General features: G+C 43.9%; 2 protein-coding genes across 4 annotated transcripts in view; both read left to right on the plus strand.

The window, feature by feature from the left end:
• Window positions 1-21,135, plus strand: part of KNDC1 (kinase non-catalytic C-lobe domain containing 1) — a 1,149,158-nt gene that overhangs the window by 808,893 nt on the left and 319,130 nt on the right. The gene's annotated exons all lie outside the window — the stretch shown is intronic.
• The window catches only part of LOC137420696 (adhesion G protein-coupled receptor A2), a 202,454-nt gene that overhangs the window by 146,801 nt on the left and 34,518 nt on the right, over window positions 1-21,135 (plus strand). Inside the window, exon 8 of the mRNA XM_068105976.2 lies at window positions 16,296-16,512. Within this exon, the coding sequence (XP_067962077.2) occupies window positions 16,296-16,512 (217 nt within the window). The remainder of the gene's footprint in view (window positions 1-16,295; window positions 16,513-21,135) is intronic.

A 21,135-nucleotide genomic window follows, 5' to 3' on the forward strand; every position in this document is an offset into this window, starting at 1 on the left:
CCCCGCTTTGATACAACCCCGCTTTCGTACAACCCCGCTTTCGTACAACCTTGCTTTGACACAACCCCACTTTGACACAACCCCACTTTCATCGGACACGCTTCGATACAACCCTGCTTTGATACAATGTTGCTGTCATACAACCCCACTTTCATCATAATTAAAGCTACACCAAAAAAATCACATGGCTGGAGTAGATAAAATGATGAGTTTCTTCTTCTTCACACAATAACAACTCTACCATCCCAACCGTACAACAATCATGTTGAAATTTTAAACTTTTGTTCCACTTGAGGACATGCACATTATGTTAAAGTTTCACGTTGATCAATCAAGCGGTTCAATAGATACAAGGTTTTTAAGATTACCATTTAATTATAAATCGCTGCCAAACCATGTGACCTTTCGCAAATTTCAAAAGGTCGTTTTAGCACTCAGACATGGTGTATATAATTGTAAAGTTTTCACTAGATATGATCAAAAACGATAGAGGAGATAGGTTTTAAAGGTTTATGCTTCCAATCATTATAGCTCCCAAAGCATTTGAACCACGACGTCACAGTCCCGAAACTTTTTGTTTGACCTGGGCATGCGGTCATGCATTTAAAGGTTGGCCTAAATCTGTTCAGCCGTTTCAGAGAAAAAGGGTTTTTAGTGGTTGTTTTGGGTTTTCCCTTAAAACAATATGGCGGCCAAACCACGTGACCTACGATGTCATTATAAAAAAAAATTCTGCATCAATTTATACCAAGATGATGCTCAAGAAATGTCATCCTGATCAGATGAAGTTTTTTACTTGTCGAATTATGACATCATAATGGAAACACGTATGACATCATCATTTACAAGGGTTATTCGCCATGGAGAGTTCTTTACAATGAGGCATTTCTCAATTTTGTCTGTGCAGTGCTTTTTGAGATATAGAGGTGCAACTTTTTTCGTTTTTTCCAAGATGGCGCCCATACCACGTGACCTATGACGTCATATTTACCATTAAATGATTCTACCTGCCGAGGCGCTCCTATGGTGATAATTTCCGGTCAATCGGCGCAATGACTGCAGAGGAAATGATTTTTAAAGAAAATAAACCTGAAAAATCGCAGTGCCAGAATCATTGACATGGCCTGAGAAGGTCATGCAGAGTTTCTTCTTCTTCACACAATAACAACTTCTAGCTTCCAGACCGTACAACCAATCATCTTGAAATTTTACACACTTGTTCCCCTTCATGACTTGTGATTTCTTATAAACGTTCATGTCGATCAATGAAGTGGTTCAAGAGATATGATATTTTAAAGATTTTCGTTCAGTTATTTATCGCTGCCAAACCATGTGACCTATCGCAAATTCCAAAAGGGAATTTTAGCATGCAGAGATGTGGAACATAATTTTGAAGTTTCCATTCGTTATGATCAAAAATGAGGGAGGAGCTAGGTTTTAAAGATTTATGCTTCAAAACGTCATAGCTCTTAAACCATGTGACTTATGATGTCATGGTCGCTGAACTTTTTGTTCGTCATGGGTATGCGATTGATTATGCATGCCAAGTTTGGGCTCAATCTGTTCAGCCGTTGCGGAGAAAAATGGGTTTTAGTGTTTTTCACGAAAAACAATATGGCGGCCGAACCATGTGATATATGACGTCAAAATATTTTGTATTCTGCATTTTTTTTCACTTAGGTTATGCAAAAACAATATCATTCGTGGCATCAAGGGTTATATTTGTCGAATTATAACGTCATCACGTTAGCAGTTTTGATATACTAATTAAACATATTTTTTGGTCCCAATGCAGAGCTCTTTAGAATGAGCCATGATTCAATTTTTTCCATTGAGCCGTTCCGGTGATATAGAGGTGCAAATATTTTTCGATTTTTCCAATATGGTGCCCATACCATGTGACCTATGACGTCATAATTATCAGTAATAAATACACAAGTCTAGCTAATTACTTGGTGAAAATTTCGTGCCAATTGGACTAACGGTTTTTTTTTTTTTTTTTTTTTTTTTTTTTTTTTGTATACAAGGTCGAGGCTCGTGAAAGAGCGAACATTAATCACACAGAAAGACAAACCGACACAAAAAACATATAACATAGGGAGCGGTAGACAAGATGGGGAGAGAGGGGGAAGGACACAAACACAACATTTGAGAGCAGGGACCGAGAGACATGGAGACATCGAGAGATCTGAGAGAGGGCGAGGGCTTTGGGGGGGGGGGGGCGTGGGAAGGGGGCGGTGGGAGAGGTATAAAACATATGGACACTGCCAGGACTTCCAGGAAAGAAGTTGGAATTTCAAACAAGGTGGATCTGGGGTGAATTAGCGGGGGTAGAAAAGATCAAGGTTTTGGATGGGGGAAGATAAGAGATGGTGGTGAACAGCTGTTTTAAAGACCTGGAGGGAGGAGTGGGATTGAAGGGAGTGAGGGAGTTTGTTCCAGAGGCGGGAGAAAAGAGGAATGAAAGAGTGAAGGTGAGCAGAGAGCCGAGATTTCGGCAGTTTAACCATCAGAGGGTTGCTGGCAGATCTTGTGCGACCTGTAGGAATATTTGGGGGACAGAGCACAGAGAGAGCTGGGGGTGCAAGGCCGGAGAGGAGTCGGTAGAAGACAGAAAGACCACCTACCTGCCTGCGGTGAGTGAGTGAAAGGCCCTCAGAGATAGCTTCATCGCGGGAGATTCCAATAATTCTGAAAGCTTTGGTTTCAACAGCGTGAAGCCGAGCTAGGTGTGAGGCAGGAGCACCGGCCCATAGGGGAGAACAGTATTCCATTGAGCTGCGGATGAAAGCCTTGTATGTGGTGAGGAGCTCAGGTGTGCCGAGGAAGGACTTCGCACGACGGAGGATGCCCAGTCGGCGACTGGCTTTGGAGGCCAGCTTGGAAATGTGGTTTTCCCAAGAAAGATCATGGCAGATAGTGAGACCCAAAATCTTGAGCGACAGAACTTCTTGGAGAGGATTGTTGAGAAAGTAGATGGGAGGGTTGTCCAGTCGATCTTTTCGGAGAGACATAGTAAGAGTGTGAGATTTGTCAGGATTGAAAGACATGTTCCACTTGTTTGACCAGTCTGTGATTTTGTCCAGGTCTTCAGAGAGTGAGGAGGCAGCAGACTGCCGATCTGAGGGAAGAGGAATGGAGCGGCAGAGAGTGGAGTCATCAGCAAAGAGATAGAGAGGATTTTCGAGAGAGTCAGAGAGATCATTGATGAAGACCAGAAAAAGCACGGGGCCCAGAACACTGCCTTGGGGAACTCCAGCCTGAACAGGAAGAGGAGATGAGAGAAACCCATTCAGTGCCACACGTTGACGACGACTAGAGAGGAAGTCCGCCAGCCATGCGTGGAGATTTCCATGGATACCAAAGGAGGAGAGTTTGGTGAGCAGAGCGGGGTGCCAGACCGTGTCGAAGGCACGTGATATGTCGAGGGAGACAGCTCTAATTTCCTGTTTGGCATTGAGGACCTCCATCCATTGTTGAGACAGCAGAAGCAGCATGTCCAGAGTAGAGTGACCTGGTCTGAAACCAAATTGATGATCAGAGATCAAGCCATTGGAGAAGAGGAAAGATTTCATATCCGAAGCAATGATGGATTCCATGACTTTGCTGATAATTGGGAGAAGGCTGATTGGTCTGTAGTTGCTAGGATCTGTTTTTGCACCTTTTTTGTGCAAAGCGGTGATGTTGGCTGATTTCCAAGCAGATGGCAGTTGACCTTGAGCAAAAGAGAGGGTGAAGAGAACAGAGAGAGGGTGAGATAGAGCAGCAGAGCAGGATTTTAGGACCCGTGGGCTGATGCCGTCGGGTCCAGTTGCAGAATCAGAGTCGAGGGTTGACAGAAACTTTTCCACCTTGTCAGGAGGAAAGGACACGGAGTCCAGGAGCAGCAGGGTACGACTGGGTATGGTGGGTACAGAGAGGGATGGGTTTGGGACACAAGATTTAGAGGCAAACACAGAGTTGAGGCATTCAGCTTTTTCACGTGCGGAGTCAGCTGTGTAGCCGTTTGAGGTAAGGGAGGGGATGGAGGGGGAACAAACACCAGAAACGGATTTGACCAGACGCCACCAGGATTTGGAAGAGGGAGACAGATAAGAGAGTTCGGTCTTGAGAACGGAGAGATATTGTTTCCTGGCTCTCCTGAGGGTGGACACACACTTGTTTCGGGCTTTGTGAAAGGAAATGAGATTTCCTTCCGTTGGATTTGCTTTCCAGGAGACGAAGGCAAGTTGTTTCTGGGCAACAGCCTCACCACAAGATTCCGTGTACCATGGACGGGAGGAAGGGTATGACAACTGAAGACGAGATGGGATAAATCTGTGCATGAGAGAGAGCAATTTACTTTGGAAGAATTCCCAGGATGAGTTGATGTCAGAGGTGGTAGAGATGGGAGACCAGTCCAGATGATTGATGGCTGCTTGAAGACCGTGCCAGTTGGCCTGAGTGAAATGCCAGACTCGTCGACGCTGAGCAGGCTCCCTGAGGATGGTCAGAGAGATGTCCACTTTAACAAGGACATGATCAGATGATCCGATCGGAGCAGAAGAAGAGCAGCAGACATTTTCAGGGAAGTTAGTCATAACCAAGTCCAGAAGAGAAGATGTTCCGTTGACTGAGATCCGGGTCGGGAAATTGACAGATTGTGTCAGTCCCAGTGAGTCGCAGAAGTCCTTTGCTGAGGAGCCATGGCTGGTGAGAGAGGTACCCACACCCAGCCAACTGGCATGATGACAGTTGAAATCACCACATATGAGGAAGAGAGAGTTGGGATGAGTAGATAGAAGTTGGTCCATATCATCAGACAGCGAGATGTAGATGGAGTCATCACTGTTTGGTGGACGGTACAACACACATATGAACAAGAGGTGGGAGCGAAGGGGAAGCAGTAGCCAGAGGTATTCCTGGGGGTGAGGTGGAGAGAGTGCAGTGCAGGGCGAGTGAGGAAGAGAGTTTTTGATAAAGATAGCAACCCCGCCTCCAGGACGAGGCTCAGGTCTATCATACCGGAGGAGGGAGTAGCCCGGGAGAGATACTATGGAATCAGAGACATCATAAAGGAGGAAAGTTTCTGTTAAGCAGATCACGTCTGGTTTGACAGAAGCAACCTGTATGGAGAGATCAGTTAAGTTTGAACGAAGGCCCCGGATGTTTGAGGTCCATACCGTTAATGAAGAGGAAGGGGGAGCATCAGATACAGAACAGGGGGGAGGAGGGGTAGGGTAAGATGTGGAAGAGGTGGAAGAGGTAGGGAGAGCTGTTGAAGGTGTGTCAGAGATTTCAGAATAGCTCGGAGAAAGGGAAGGATGGGGCGGACAAAAGGTTTGATGGTGATTGGGTGAGCCACAATGAGGTGTTATTTGAGGAGGGGGAAGAGCGAGGCAGAAGGTTGGGGGAGATGGAGGTGAGAGTTTGAAGGGGGAAGAAGCGGGGAGGACGCTTTGAGGAGGGGGAGTGAGAGGGGGGAAATTGAGAAGCAATGAGGGTGGGGAGATTTGAAGGGGAGGGGTGAGGGGGAAGTTTGGGAGGGAAGGGGCAAGGGGAGGGATTTGAAAGGGATGGGATATGGGGGAGATTTGGAGGGGAGGGGTGAGGCAGGAGTCTAGGAGGGGAGGGGCGAGGGGGCGTCTTGGCGGGGAGGGGTGAGGGGGTCGTTTAGGAGGGAGGGGGCAAGGGGGGAGATTTGAAAGGGATGGGTGATGGGGAAGATTTGGAGGGGAGGGGTGATGGGGAAGATTTGGAGGGGAGGGGTTATGGGGAAGATTTGGAGGGGAGGGGTGAGATTGGATTTTTGAAAGTGTACGATTTATGGGAAACGAACATTTATTGCAAAATGAGTTGCTTGTGACCTTCGAGTTAAAAATACGTTTAAGGACGCTGGATGGAGGATGGAGTGCAGGAGAGTTTAGGGAATGTAGAAAAAAGGCACTATAGGAGATGGATATTTTTTTTGGGATGAATTGATTTGGTGAGCAAGTCGAAAGCAGCCTTTTAAAGAAGAAGAAGAAAAAGGTGTTATAAAATATGACGGAATACATAACTTGAGGGGAAAGTGTAAACATTGAAGGTTAATGAGTGAAAACTATCTGGGGAAATGGGGGAGAAACACGTGGTCAAAGAACGAACGAACGAATAAGAATGAATAAACGAATGATAACAGAGAAGGGAAATTTTTTTTTTTTTTTTTTTTTTTTTGAGTTGAGATTTACACAAGGAAGTAGGCTATGGGTGAAAAGACTGGGAATACAGAGAACGAAAGTTATTGGATCACAAAAGACGGACCGCTGAGAGAAAAACAAAGCCTCAAGGTTGTACAGTGCACACTGTACAAGGCCTCAAGACACGACACGGCAAACAGACGATCAATTTATGAAAGATAAACACCGAGAAACAACCAAAGTTGCACACAATAACTTCACACACCGAAAGATAAATACAGTTTCGACAAAATACAATTGTGAACAGACTTAACTTCGAAAAACGTGGAGACCGTGTGGAGCTTCGAAAATCCCTGCCGCCGTCTCCAAGATCTCGCGAGATCCCAAGAGAACATTAATTTTAAAGTTTTCGGACTTGAAAAATAGAGGCGGAAGAAGAAGAATAAACGATAGTAAAAACAATAGGTGCATGTGAGGAGACGACGATGGTTCACGAGCGAGCGGTATTCAATGACAATGCTCAATGAGCAATGTTATGAGGTGAGTTAGCAACACAATACCGAAAGTTCGGTTAAATTCCGACAACTTTTGAAATTTTGACCTTTGTGACATTCAAAGGTCAAAGGTCGAAGATTCTGAAATTTGTTGGAAAACTTGTATTTCATGATGTATGTGATAATATAAGATCATGTACGATATTTCACCCTATCAGGAAGCGAACAATGTCATTAAACTATCAAAAATCGACTTTTCTAAATGTTGTGACCTTGTGACCTTGACCTTGGGGCGAAAATGAAAAATCAAGCTCCGTGGGGCGAGACACATGACATTGGCCTAACCAAATATCGAAACCCCTGTCAGATTCCACCAAACCCCTCGGAGAAGATGTAGCTTGAAATTGATTACCGCCTTAAAAGACATCTTTTTCAGGCGTGGCTCCGCCCACAATGGGCGCAATACGCCCACTCTACACAAGACACAACTATATCATGATGTCAACCTCCCACCCAAGTTTCATCAAGATCTGATGATATCATTGGGTAGTTATGCTGCGGACAGACACACACACACACACACACACACACACACACACACACACACACACACACACACACACACACACACACACACATGACGAATATAGTGGTCACTTGATAACTTGTGAACCAATTAATGTAGAGGAAACCTAATGAGTGGGGTTTGGTGACAAGTCAAAGCAAGGCTCACATTTGGCTTAATATAAGGTGATGTACGGTATATCTTTCAGTAGAAGGTTTTTGGTTGGCCTGCTTGGCATTCCTACCTGAGCATGTAGTTCTTGATGCAGAAATCCCAAGTTCAAATTACATATACATTGGTAGGCAATGTATACGTTCCAAATTACAGAAACATTGTCTGTTAGTGTCCTTGTACTTTGTACAAAAATACACTGATATCCTCTTATAATCTTGTCCTGCGTGATGTGTGTGTGTGTGTGTGTGTGTGTGTGTGTGTGTGTGTGTGTGTGTGTGTGTGTGTGTGTGTGTGTGTGTGTGTGTGTGTGTGTGTGTGTGTGTTAGTCAGTATGACTCCCCCATAACTCCAAAACCATGAAACTCAGTGGTCTGTAACTTTGCATGCATACAAAGGTAACTCCATGGGAGTGCATGAGTGAAAACTGCGTGTTTGGGTAAATTTAAACACCCCCTTTTTAATATAATTAACGCGCTTATCAAATTAAAACCAAAAACACGCCTACCCTTGGTCAGCCCACATTCACCTCACAGGGGGTCTTCATCCGCCATTTTGTTTCGGCCTATTCAAAAATTCCTTGCCGATTTTCCATGATGGCCTCTCAAGGACTAATTAAAGTAATATAATCAAAATCTGTATTCAGATTTGAGGATTGGTGCTGGTGGACTAAATAACTGTCAAAATCTGGAGTGAAATCTTAAAATTTTAAGAAACTACCGATTCTTATAACTAAGCATATTTACATATTTACTTTAAGCAAGGCTGTGATCACTCCTTTTCCATATTTACAAATTGCCAAACTATTAAACTTAACACCCTTTGAAGAATTATATTGACTGAAGAAAAGATTAAGTAATGTGCTTAAAGTCACTTCATTCAGAGCAACTTAAATAATTACGATAAAGTCAACTGCCAAGTTAATCAGCTGCCGAGCCAGCCATTCCTTATCCACCAAACTGTTTCGTTAGAGTGCTTGCTCGACAGCTTAAGCCACTTGGCGAGCTCGCTACAAGCTGCTTGGTAATGGCTGCCTACTCCTCTGAGCTCCCAAGGTTAATCGTGATGAATATAGGGTCACTTTTTTTTTTACCACAATGCACCTTGCTTTGGGTTTTAAACAGTCATTTTCTCATAATTCACAACTTATAAACACGCAAACCACCATCTCGCGGGGAAGGAGTGTGAGTCTGGATGGAGGATCTGCTGGTGTGAGGAGGAAGGGGAAGGGAAGGGGTGGGGTGGGAGGAGGCAGAGGTAGGGGTGGGATGAGGGAGGTTTTGGGGTGGGAGGAGGGAGGGGAACGGTGGGGTGGGAGGAGGAATGGAGAGGGGTGTGGGGTGGGAGGAGGAATGGAGAGGGGTGTGGGGTGGGAGGAGGGAGGCAAAGTAGTGGGAGGAGAGAGGGGAAGGGGTGTGGTGGGAACCTGGGGGGAGGGGGTTGGGGAGGGAGGAGGCAGGGAAAGGGGTGGAAGGAAGGACGCGGCATTTCCCAGCAACGAAATGTACCTTTGTATAAGTAGGGTACCTTTGCTGGTCAATAATACAAATTAAGAAACCAAAGATCAACAGAATCCCAAAGAAAAGCTTTAGGTAGAGTCAGGCTTTGTTGAAGAGATTGTTTTTTTGTTTTTTACTGAAGGTTACCCTTTTGTTAATAACTGAGTGTGCGTATATGATGTATACTGCCCCTCACCTTGATACATCTGGCTGCACTTGTGCACTGGCAGGCTGATGCGAAAAAATGCCTCCAGTTGTGCCAAAATCGTAGATGATGGTGCAAGTTCCGAGTGCTTCATTTTTTGACCAAGCAAGGGATTACATTTTGAGACATTCACCCCAGACCTCCGGCAGTTTTATGGTTATTATTTACTTAATGGAAAACCATGTACACCTGGTGACCGGTTTAAATTGGTCATGACGTCATCGCACCAACAAACTCCCTGTTGCCATGCTTTGCCATGGGGGAAGAGTGGAGGTGGTGTTAGGTGGGTTCACATCCTGAAACATCAACAGAGTAAAGGCCCATGCCATAGAGGATTGTCACTTTTCAGTGAGAGCTCTTCTGAAAAACTGTCATTTGTCATTGAACCTTTAAGTGATATACCATTATACGGTAAATGGACAGTTTCCATTAAAAAGTTGGGCTGGCAGGATGGCCTAGACCCTAGAGGTAGGCACACTCTCCTCCAAGCTGTCTTGCCTGGGCTCAAATCCTGACCGAGCTACAAACTGTCATCCCGGTGTTTCAAAGGGTGATTCATCAATGTGGACCATCCCTCAGATGGACAGTAAACCTGGTGTCCCTTCTGCCAGCATTAGTTGGTGGACGTTAAAGATTCCACCGTGTGCTTTGCGAAGTGTCGGTAAGCTATCGTCGGCACCATGGCCAAATGCCAAATTCCTGCTTCAACCTCAGTCGAACGTCAGGCCTTGCCAGCCAGTTCGTGAAAGACTTGGGCCAAAGCTCTCCTGGTCAACCCCACTGGAACGTGGTAATATTTGTTGTCATTGAAGAAGATTAAGAAGAAGAAGAAGAAGAAGAAGAAGAAGAAGAAGAGAGGAAGAATTGTTTTTAGGAAAATGCTAAATCGTATAGTACAGACACTGAACCTCACCTCAAAAATCTCAAAATTGAATAAACTCTATAACATACGACTCTATACCATGAATGGCTGAGAGGATGGCTGAAAGATATGCGCACTTGCATTTGAGGTGTCCTAGCTTGGGTTCAAATATCAACCCAGCTATAAAATGTTACACAGGTTATTCACATGCACTAGGTGAGGTATCAATGTATACAGTGCATTCAGAAAGTATTCAAACCCCTTCACTTTTTTCACATTTTGTTATGTTGCAGCCTTATGCTGAAATCGTTTAAATTCATTTTTTCCCTCATCAATCTACACTCAATACCCCATAATGACAAAGAGAAAACAGGATTTTAGAAAGTTTTGCAAATTTATTAAAAAGAAAAAACTGAAATATCACATTTACCTAAGTATTCAGACCCTTTGCTATGACACTTGAAATTTATCTCAGGTGCCTACCATTTCTCTTGATCATCTTTGAGATGTTTCTGCACCTTGATTGGAGTCCACCTGTGGTAAATTCAATTGATTGGACATGATTTGGAAAGGCACACACCTGTCTATATAAGGTCTCACAGCTGACAATGCATAGCAGAGCAAAAACCAAGCTATGAGGTGGAAGGAACTGCCTGCAGAGCTCAGAGACAGGATTGTGTCGAGGCACAGATTTGGGGAAGCCTACAAAAAACATTTCTGCTGCATTGAAGGTTCTCAAGAGCACAGTGGCCTCCATAATTCTTAAATGGGGGAAGTTTGGAACAACCAGGACTCTTCCTAGAGCTGGCCGCCCGGCCAAACTGAGCAATCTGGGGAGAAGGGCCTTGGTAAGAGAGGTGACCAAAAACCCGATGGTCACTCTGGCTGAGCTCCAGAGATCCTGTGTGGAGATGGGAGAAACTTCCAGAAGGACAACCATCACTGCAACACTCCACCCATCTGGGCTTTATGGCTGAGTGGCCAGACGGAAGCCAAACAGTTCAATCTTGGTTTCATCAGACCACAGAATCTTGTTTCTCACAGTCTGAGTCCTTTAGGTGCTTTTTTTGCAAACTCCAAGCGGGCTTAACTTTCTGTCATCCTGTTTTCTCTTTGTCATTATGGGGTATTGAGTGTAGATTGATGAGGGAAAAATGAATTTAAACGATTTCAGCATAAGGCTGCAACATAACAAAATGTGAAAAAAGTGAAGGGGTCTGAATACTTTCCGAATGCATTGTATGCCATCCATTGGAAGGATGTTAAGCCAGAGGACCTATCTGCTTGAACTAATTGTTGGTGGATGTTGAAGATTCCATCGTGTCTTTCACAAGGTGAGTTATCACCAGCACCCTGGCCAAATTCCAAACTCCAGCCTAAAACTGCAGGTACCAAGCTGTCTGGTCTTCTTGGATATCCCTTAACACCAGGTGACACTGATTGCTATCTCAGAGTGTGGTTGTTGTCTTGGCAGCAGGTCCTACACTATGAGCAAATTCACATTCACAGGTTTGTCACATGTACATAAACTCCAGGCTTAGGCTATTCATGACTACCCTTTAATGGCCCCAGTTATTCCCACCTTCTTTGGTGGTTGGTCTGGGACCGTTTTTGACCCATGTCTTTCACAAACTGGCTGCCCAAGATTGGCAGTCAAGCAAAGGTGGAATTTGGTATTTGGCCATTGTGCCGGAGATAACTCGCGCAGTCTTCACGAAAGACACCGTGAGATCTTTACCATCCACCGATGATGAGTGCTGGCAGACTAGTACTCCTATGTAACATCCGTATGATGTCCGGCACACACACTGATGTATCGTCCAGCAAGCGAAACACCAGGGTGACAGTTTATACATAGCTGAGTCTACATTCAAACCCAGGTTAGACAGCTCAAATGTTATTGCACTGCCTCGAGGCTATCTTGACATTCAATCGTACTGTATAGAGTTTGTAAAAGTGAAAGAATTGAGACTTGACATGAAGACTACTCTAGTGTGAGGTGGCACTCTGTAGGAGAAGTGAGTTTGGACATCTGAGTAGCCTCAGAATGGTGACTTTGACTTCAAGGAGCAAATAGAATCCTGGGATGCTTTTTAAATGATAAACAGAAGCCACTTAAAAGTAATTAATTGTATCTTTCTTATTTTTCAAGTTCTGCTCACGTTGGTTAGTCGAATAGGGTAATGTCCCACGTGGAACAGAAAAAAGTCCCATGTGTAACAGAAAAAGTCCCACATGAAATATAAAAAGTCTCACCTGAAACAGAAAAAGTCCCACGTGGAACAGAAAAAAATCCCATGTGGAACAGATAAAGTCCCATGTGTAAGAGGAAAAGCCCCACGTGCAATATAAAAAGTCCCACATGGAACAGATAAAGTTCCACGTGGAACAGAAAAAGTTCCACGATGAACAGAAAAAGTCCCACGAGGAACAGAAAAAGTCCCACGTGGAGCAGAAAAAGTCCCATGTGGAAAAGAAAAAGTCTCACCTGAAACAGAAAATGGCACATGTGGAACAGAAAAAGTGTCAGGTGGCGTCGAGAAAGTCCCACGTGGAAGAGGAAAGGTCCCACGTTGAAGAGTAAAAGTCGCACATGGAATCGAAAAAGTCTCACCTGAAACAGAAAAAGTTCCATGTGGAACAGAAAAAGTCCCAGGTGGCATAGAAAAAGTCCCACGTGGAAGAGGAAAAAGTCCCACGTGGAAGAGGAAAAAGTCCCACTTGGAATAGAAAAGGTCCCATGTGGAATAGAAAAAGTCCCATGTGGAATAGAAAAAGTCCCAGGTGGCATAGAAAAAGTCCCACGTGGAAGAGGAAAAAGTCCCACGTGGAAGAGGAAAAAGTCCCACTTGGAATAGAAAAACTCCCATGTGGAATAGAAAAAGTCCCACGCTAACAGAGTAGAAAAAGTCCCATGTGCAACAGAAAAACGATGTCCATGACAACAATTTCACCCCATTATAATCAAATGGGATTTTATTTGTGATTTTATTATTGCCAAGCCTCAGGAATTTTTCCAAGATATCAGATGGAAACTTACACAGCTTATTTGTACGCATGTGCAGTATACGTGTATACAACAACATGCATTTTAAGGCCATTTTCCCTGCTAGAGCGGGGGTTAGCCTTGCGGTCCCCATGACAATCTTCTCCATTTTGCCCTATTTTCTGCATCTCTCCTTGTTAACCCCCTTGCCCGCATTTCTTCTTCCACCATCTTTAGCCAAGTCTTTCTCGGTCTTCCCCGTCCTCTACTTCCTTCTACATCAATTTCCATCACTCTTCTCAACCAGTCACTTTCATCCTTCCTCAACACATGACCAAACCATCTCAGCCTGTTCCTCTTCACAGCATCAATCACAGGCAATATTACCATCATCTTTCGCAATTCATCATTTGTCTTCCTCTCTCTCAACGATACTCCGCACATCCATCGAACCATTCGCATTTCCACCCTTTCCAGCCTTCGTTGCTGCTCTACGTTCATTACCCATGTCTCGCTCCCATAAATCATAACACTTCTCACACATGCAGCATACACCTTTCCCTTCAGCTTCAGCGACACTCTCCTCCTCATCAGCACGCCACTCAGTTCCCGAAACTTCTTCCATGCACATCTCACTCGAGCAACCGTTGCCGAGTCTGATCCACCTTCTCCATTCAGCATGTCTCCGAGGTAGCAAAATGTTTTCACACCTTCCAGCTTCACGCCGTCTCCAAGATCCAACTCAACATTTCCTCCATCTGCAGCTCCCTCTGTGCACACCTTACATTTGAATGTAGCTGCCACACTGGTAAATGACCCTCTCAGACCACTACATTTTTGATGAACCCACTCAGCGCACATTGTACATTGAATGGAGTTCACTCCGACACCCTTCCTGCACACAGCACACGGCCACTTCCCAGTTCTTTCCACCTCACCACATGCTTTACCACATGCCATCACCTTCGTCTTTCCGATATTCACCTTCAGACCTTTTGTCTCCATACATTCCTTCCACTTGTTCATCTTTTCCTTCAGTCCATCCATACTTTCCGCAATCAACACCAGATCATCTGCATACAACAACTCCCATGGTAAACCCTCCTTTACGTTCTGAGCCAGCACCTCCATCACAGCTACAAATAGTAGTGGACTTAGTACCGACCCCTGATGCACTCCCACCTTCACCTCAAACTCACCACTGTTCCCGTCCTTCGTCCTTACAGCTGTGCGCGCTCTTTTGTACATTGCCATCACTACTCTGATCAACCATTCCTCCACTCCTAACTTCCTCAATGCCCATGTCAATACTTTGCGTGGAACCCTATCGAATGCTTTCTCCAGATCAACAAACCCAAAAAACAACTTCTTCCTCTTCTCCATGTACTTCTCCTGCAACTGCCTCACAATGAAAAGCGCATCTGTCGTTCCTCTTCCTGGCATAAATCCAAACTGCATTTCGTCGATCTTCACTTTCTTCCTTATCCTCCTCTCCAACACCCTTTCCAATACCTTCATTCCATGCTCCAATAACTTTATCGCTCGGTACGAGCCACACTCCAGAGGGTCACCTTTCCCCTTGTATAGAGGGACGAGGGTACTCAGTTCCCAATCCACTGGAATGCGGCCTTCTTTCACCACCAGATTACAGATCTCTGTCATTCTCTTCACACCCCAACTTCCTGCTGCCTTCAACATATCTCCCACAACTCCCGTCGGCCCTCCCGCTTTTCCACTCTTCATTGCTGTTATCGCTTCCTCAACTTCCTTCTCAGTTATCTTCTCTGCCGGTCCTAAAACTGGGTTACTCTCTATGTTGCCATCCCATTCATTCTCTGTATTCAACAGCATTTCCATATATCTTTTCCATCTTCCTTTAATTCCATCTGGGTCGACAACGATTTGTCCCACTTCATCCTTCAAGCAACTCACCCCCATCACGTCACACCTCTCTTTCGCTATGTGCTTTGCAATCCTGAATACTGCTTTCTGACCCTCTTCTGAATCCAAGCGTTCTCCGAACATTTTCCTACATGCCTCCTGCACCTTTGCTACCTCTTTCTTTGCAGCCTTCCTGGCTGCCTTATAACTTTCATGCTCTGCTGTTTCTGCTCCCGTACCCTTTGCCTTCTGCCACTCCTTGAACTTCTTCCTCTTCTCGTCAATCCTCTTTCCAACTTCATCATCCCACCACCATGTTTCCGAGTGCCTCGGTGGTCCTTTTGTCCATCCACATACCTCACCAACGGCTCCCAACAGACTAGCTTTCATTGACATCCAACCACTTTCAAGCTCAACCACATCATCCTCTACCCTACTCAGCCTCTCTTTTAATGCCTCCCTTACTGTCACCTCTTTCAACCTCCACACCTTCATTCTTGGTTGGTACTTCACCCGCCGAGTTCTCTTCGCACCTTTCATTTTTATGTCGCAGACAACCAAGTGGTGCTGTGAAACAGCCTCCTCCCCCGGGATCACCTTTGTGTCCCGGAGGTGCCCCCTATCTCGCCTCAAGCTGGTCAAAATTAGTTGAGGGTCAAGGTCAATGCTATCCAAACCACGTAAAACACCCATTCGACGGCAATTGGAAAATGTATCAACCAAATTTGTTATGCACAACATTCCATCATGGAAAACACTTGATATGTCAAGTTTTAAAAATCAACAAATTGCTGTTTCCATAGCAACGATTGTTTATTTGTATTGTGCAAGTATCGTGCTATCATGCTATGCTCATGTGCCAATTTAGCACCATCGTTTTTCAGAGAATTGCACCGAATATCATGTATGCTAACAATCTCTCTTAAGGTGCATGTTTACAGCATATTATGACTATCGGGCCGAGCGACGATTGTAAGAATGCAGAGGATTTGTGATGTTTTATTTCGCGAACCTCCAGAAAAGATGCTCAGATTCTGCTGTCATGACAAATTCTGCTGCCCATTCACTCTCGCTTCATGTTTCCTCTTGCTTGCACTTTCCCCACGAGTTAAAATGGAACAACCAGAGTCCAATGGGAATGTTTATTCTCCCAGAAACAATATTTATTTGCAAACTCTAATGTCATTCCAGCTGCGATTAGGTTACGACTGGGGTTTGAGAGTATAAGTTCTGGCGTCCTTTGTTTTGTGTGTGTCATGATCAGACCAGGTAGTGCTGGCTGTGCAACCAGGCTCAATCTTCGCCCATTTAACACATTTTGAGATGGTTAACCAAAATTCTGGGAAACTGGAAATCTTACACTTCTAAGCATGCATTCCTATTACTGGAAATACTAAGATGTTCTCGTTTAATGATGCATATTATGGGCCTGGGATTTGAACACTTGAGGGGGTAACATCAACTTTGACCCTTCCAGAGACTCCCATGGAGCTTCCGATCTTCCAGCTGCTACCATCCAGTGCCCAGCTGATTTTTACTGGAGATAAGCTGCCACTGCAATGCGCCGCTTCTCTTGTTGGTGGTGGCACCAGCCTCACTTGGCGACACAACGGCCGCACTATTGGACGCCAAGCTGCGGCCCTTGGCATTCTGTTGGAGCCAACGAAGGTCCATGACTGCAGTGTGGTCACAAGGTAGATCGATCGATGACAAGATAAAGAATAGCTATTAATCATGTCTTTTCTTTTTGATGACTCATTTAATTTTCCCCATTCATACATACCAGGACAGCCTTTTTTTTTTGAATGGTTGTTGATCTGTTTTACTTCTCCAACTATTCTGTTAAAAGTTGTATATCATATTCATACTGAAGTGTGAGATAAACACCTGGGATTTCATGCTTTTGTTTGTTTGTTTGTTTGTTTGTTTGCTTGTTTGTGATATATATAAGTTGTTTGTCTATGTATCCATTGATGTATAATATCATCATTCATTTGCTCAACCCATAGCCGAAAGTGGTTGCAGCCTTAAAATGCAATGTGGAATATCCGAGACAAGGCCCATGGGATGGGATTTCCAACTTTGGCCAAAATATACACAAAACATCTTTAGGCACTGATACCAGTGTCATAAACATTGCACTGTGCTGTGGTATTTGAGGGCTTAATATGACACTGAAACCTTTCCCTATATATATATACAGGGAGCTTCAAAAAAATGTTAACACTTCTGAGATATATAGTCCCATATAAGTGTTAATTTTTTTTTGAAGCACCCTTATATATATATATATATATATATATATATATATATATATATATATATATATATATATATATACTAGCGGGGTCACCCGTGGGAATCCCACGGGCATGGACGTGTGTGACATTTCGACATATTGAGTTAGATGCTGCACCTGCACATTCAGTTATATAAAATGGTTACTGGTAATTGATCACATCCACAAATGATGTAATCCACACAATTTATGTACTTTACATAACGTTAATAGGAATACATGGCCGTGTAGCTGGGAAATACAGTTTGTTTGAAATAAATCACAAATATCAGAAGAAAGTTTTTTAAATTTAGAACTATTCTCAGAGTTAAACATCACCGTAATATTATGCGGTTGCTTCAACGTTTTCGGTGAATTATATGTCATTCCCATCTACACGGGCATGTATTCCTATTAACGTTATGTAAAGTACATAAATTGTGTGGATTACATCATTTGTGGATGTGATCAATTGCCAGTAAACATCTTATATAACTGAATGTGCAGGCGCAGCATGTAACTCAATATGTCGAAATGTCACACACATCCATGCCCGTGGGATTCCCGCATGGATGTGTATGGCGAATTTTAAATATATGTCGACTGTTATTTTAGGCGGTGTATTTTCGTTTATCATCATGGCGCGATTTAAAAAAATATATCTCTGCATTTTCCTCTCCAATACCTCCTCACACTTTACACACACACCGGCCCATGTTTACATATACACACACACACACATATACACCCACACACATATACACATACACACACACGTACATCGACACACATGCACACACACACACACACACACACGTACAGACACATATACACATATGCACATATGCAAATATGTATACACATATGTATCCACATATACACATATATACACATATATACATCTCCACACACACACACACACACACACACACACACACACACACACACACACACACACACACACACACACACACACACAAACAGACACACACACACACACGTACAGACACATATACACACAAACACACACACACAGACATGTATATACACATACAACAACAACATGCATTTTAAGGCCATTTTCCCTGCTAGAGCGGGGGTTAGCCTACATACACATACACACACATATATACACACACACACATATTCACGCGCACACACACACACACACACACACACGTACACACGTACACACACGTACACATGTCCCACATGTATATATCCCACATCCCACATGTATATACATGTTTAAAGTGTACGTGCCCTTCCCCCCTCCCCCGCCCGGCAACGCTGGGTACTTCTGCTGGTAACGAATAAAATAAAAACGAAGAAATAGGTGGAATTGGCTGAAATTCACTCGGTGAATTCACGCGGTGTATTCGGTTCGGCTCGGTTCACTCGGTTTAAAGAAAAAGCGATAATGTCGACATGTTGCTGTCTGTGTCATGTTGGGCGGTGTATGATACTCGTTGGCTGTTGGGCGGTGTATGATACTTGTTGGCTGTTGGGCGGTGTTGTGCGGTGATATGGTGTATTTTAAAAAATATATCTCTGCATTTTCCCGCGTTGGTGACACCGAGTCGTTCTTCATCGATCGTCTCATTCATTTTGGAAATGGAAGTTTCCACGCAACGCATGAATTGTCACGATCCACGATCCTCAAGAGGAATTTGTCTCGTAATCATCAAATGATAAATGGCAAGTAAATTATATTGTGGAAAATTAAAGATTTCAAATAAACCTATTTAAAGTGTATGCGCACATAACTAATAAAAAAAACGAAGAAATATCTCTCGGTAATTTCCTGAAACATATTTTACTTCCGGCTAATATGTTGAATGAAATAAAAACGAAGAAATATATGTCGGCATCATTGTTGACGTTTTTGTGACGACTATCATCAAACGAAATAGTAATATATCATAACGGAAAAGCAAAAGCGAATTTTTAATATATATCGACACATTGCCGGCGGTGTCATGTTGGGCGGTGTATGATACACCATGACGCGATTTTAAAAAATATATCTCTGCATTTTCCCGCGTGTGTGGATTGTTCTCAATTATTGCTGACACCGAGTCTAAAAGTAAAACCATCGATAAAAATGAAATCATATGGTGAGTTAGATTGGAGATAAAGGCGTGAGAGAGACTCAATGGCCTTGAAGTTACAGGCCTTTGAGAATTCATTTCGTTCTATAAACGGCAACTTTCATCGGATTTTCTTCCCGTTTTTTTTCAACCGAGTCTAAAACTATGTTAGCGACTGTGAAAAATGAAATGATTTATCGAATTTGATTTGAAATAAAACTGGGGGAGAGCAAGACACCACGGGCCTACAAAACAGGACTCAAAGCTATGCGAGTTAATAAAATGGTGGATATTTGTTTATAGCCACTCCCAGAATGGGTGGAGCTATGGGTGGAGCTACTCTGCAAACCGAGTAAGCCACACCCCGGACAGACACCCAACAGATAGACAGACAGACAGACAGAATCATCTACGGCTATTATAATATAGATATGAGCAAGGTGTGTGTCCTTTTCGTTGAATTCCATACAATTCTAAACCCTTTTTTTTTTTTTCTCTCTTTTTTTTTTTTTTTTTTTGTACACAAGATCGAGGCTCGTGAAAGAGCTAACATTAATCATACAAAAAGTCAAACCGACACATAAAACATATAATAAGGGGAGTGGTAGACAAGATGGGGAGAAAGGGGAAGGACACAAACACAACATTTGAGAGCAGGGGCATCGGGAGATCTGTGGGAGGGAGAGGTCTTGGGGGGAGGTGGGAGAGGTATAAGACATATGGACACTGCAAGGACTTCCAGGAAAGAAGTTGGAATTTCAAAAAAGTGGATCAGGGGTGAATTAGCGGGGGTAGAAAAGATCAAGGTTTTGGATGGGGGAAGATAAGAGATGGTGGTGAACAGCTGTTTTAAAGACCTGGAGGGAGGAGTGGGATTGAAGGGAGTGGGGGAGTTTGTTCCAGAGGTGGGAGAAAAGAGGAATGAAAGAGTGAAGGTGAGGAGAGAGCCTAGATTTTGGCAATTTAACCATAGAGGGTTGCTGGCAGATCTTGTGCGACCTGTAGGAATATTTGGGGGACAGAGCACAGAGAGAGCTGGGGGAGCAAGGCCGGAGAGGAGTCGGTAGAAGACCGAAAGACCACCAACCTGCCTGCGATGAGTGAGTGAAAGGCCCTTGGATTTAGCTTCATCACGGAAGATCCCAATCATTCTGAAAGCTTTGGTTTCAACAGCGTGAAGCCGAGCAGGTGTGAGGCAGGAGCACCGGCCCAGAGAGGGGAACAGTATTCCATTGAGCTGTGGATGAAAGCCTTGTATGTGGTGAGGAGCTCAGGTGTGCCAAGTAAGGACTTCGCACGACGGAGGATGCCCAGTCGGCGACTGGCTTTGGAGGCCAGCTTGGAAATGTGGTTTTCCCAAGAAAGATCATGGCAGATAGTGAGACCCAAAAGCTTGAGCGACAGAACTTCTTGGAGAGGATTGTTGAGAAAGTATATGGGAGGGTTGTCCAGTCAACCTTTGAGCTCTTGACCTCAAAAATAGTTGGTTTCCCAACTTAGTGACTCAATATGCAAATGCTGTTCAATTACCAAGTCAATCGAATGAAAAATGGCCCATTTTAGAAATTTGACTTCCAGGTGGCCTTTGACCTCCAGGTGACCTTTGACCTAAAAATCAATATGCTTCTCAATTGTGACGACCTCTACACCTTGGTGAAGTTTCACGATTTTCAGTTTCGAATTGTGACCTGTAGGCGAGTGACAAACAGACAAACAGACAGACAGACAGACAGTATAACAAATGCAACCGAACAATATACTTGAAAAATCTTCGATTTTGCAAGTAACAAAATATAGATTAACAGTCACCTGAGATAATGGAGATGTTTGACATCTGCACACTAGAACAACACTCATGAGAAAGCATGTCTTCTCCAGGCTAAATGGTTTACGTTTTGTAACCCACTGATAGGTCGGATCTGGATTCGGACCTGAACCAAAAGCTAATC

Source organism: Myxine glutinosa, chromosome 2, assembly GCF_964187855.1.
Source record: "Myxine glutinosa chromosome 2, kmMyxGlut1.1, whole genome shotgun sequence".
NCBI classification, from domain to species: domain Eukaryota; kingdom Metazoa; phylum Chordata; class Myxini; order Myxiniformes; family Myxinidae; genus Myxine; species Myxine glutinosa.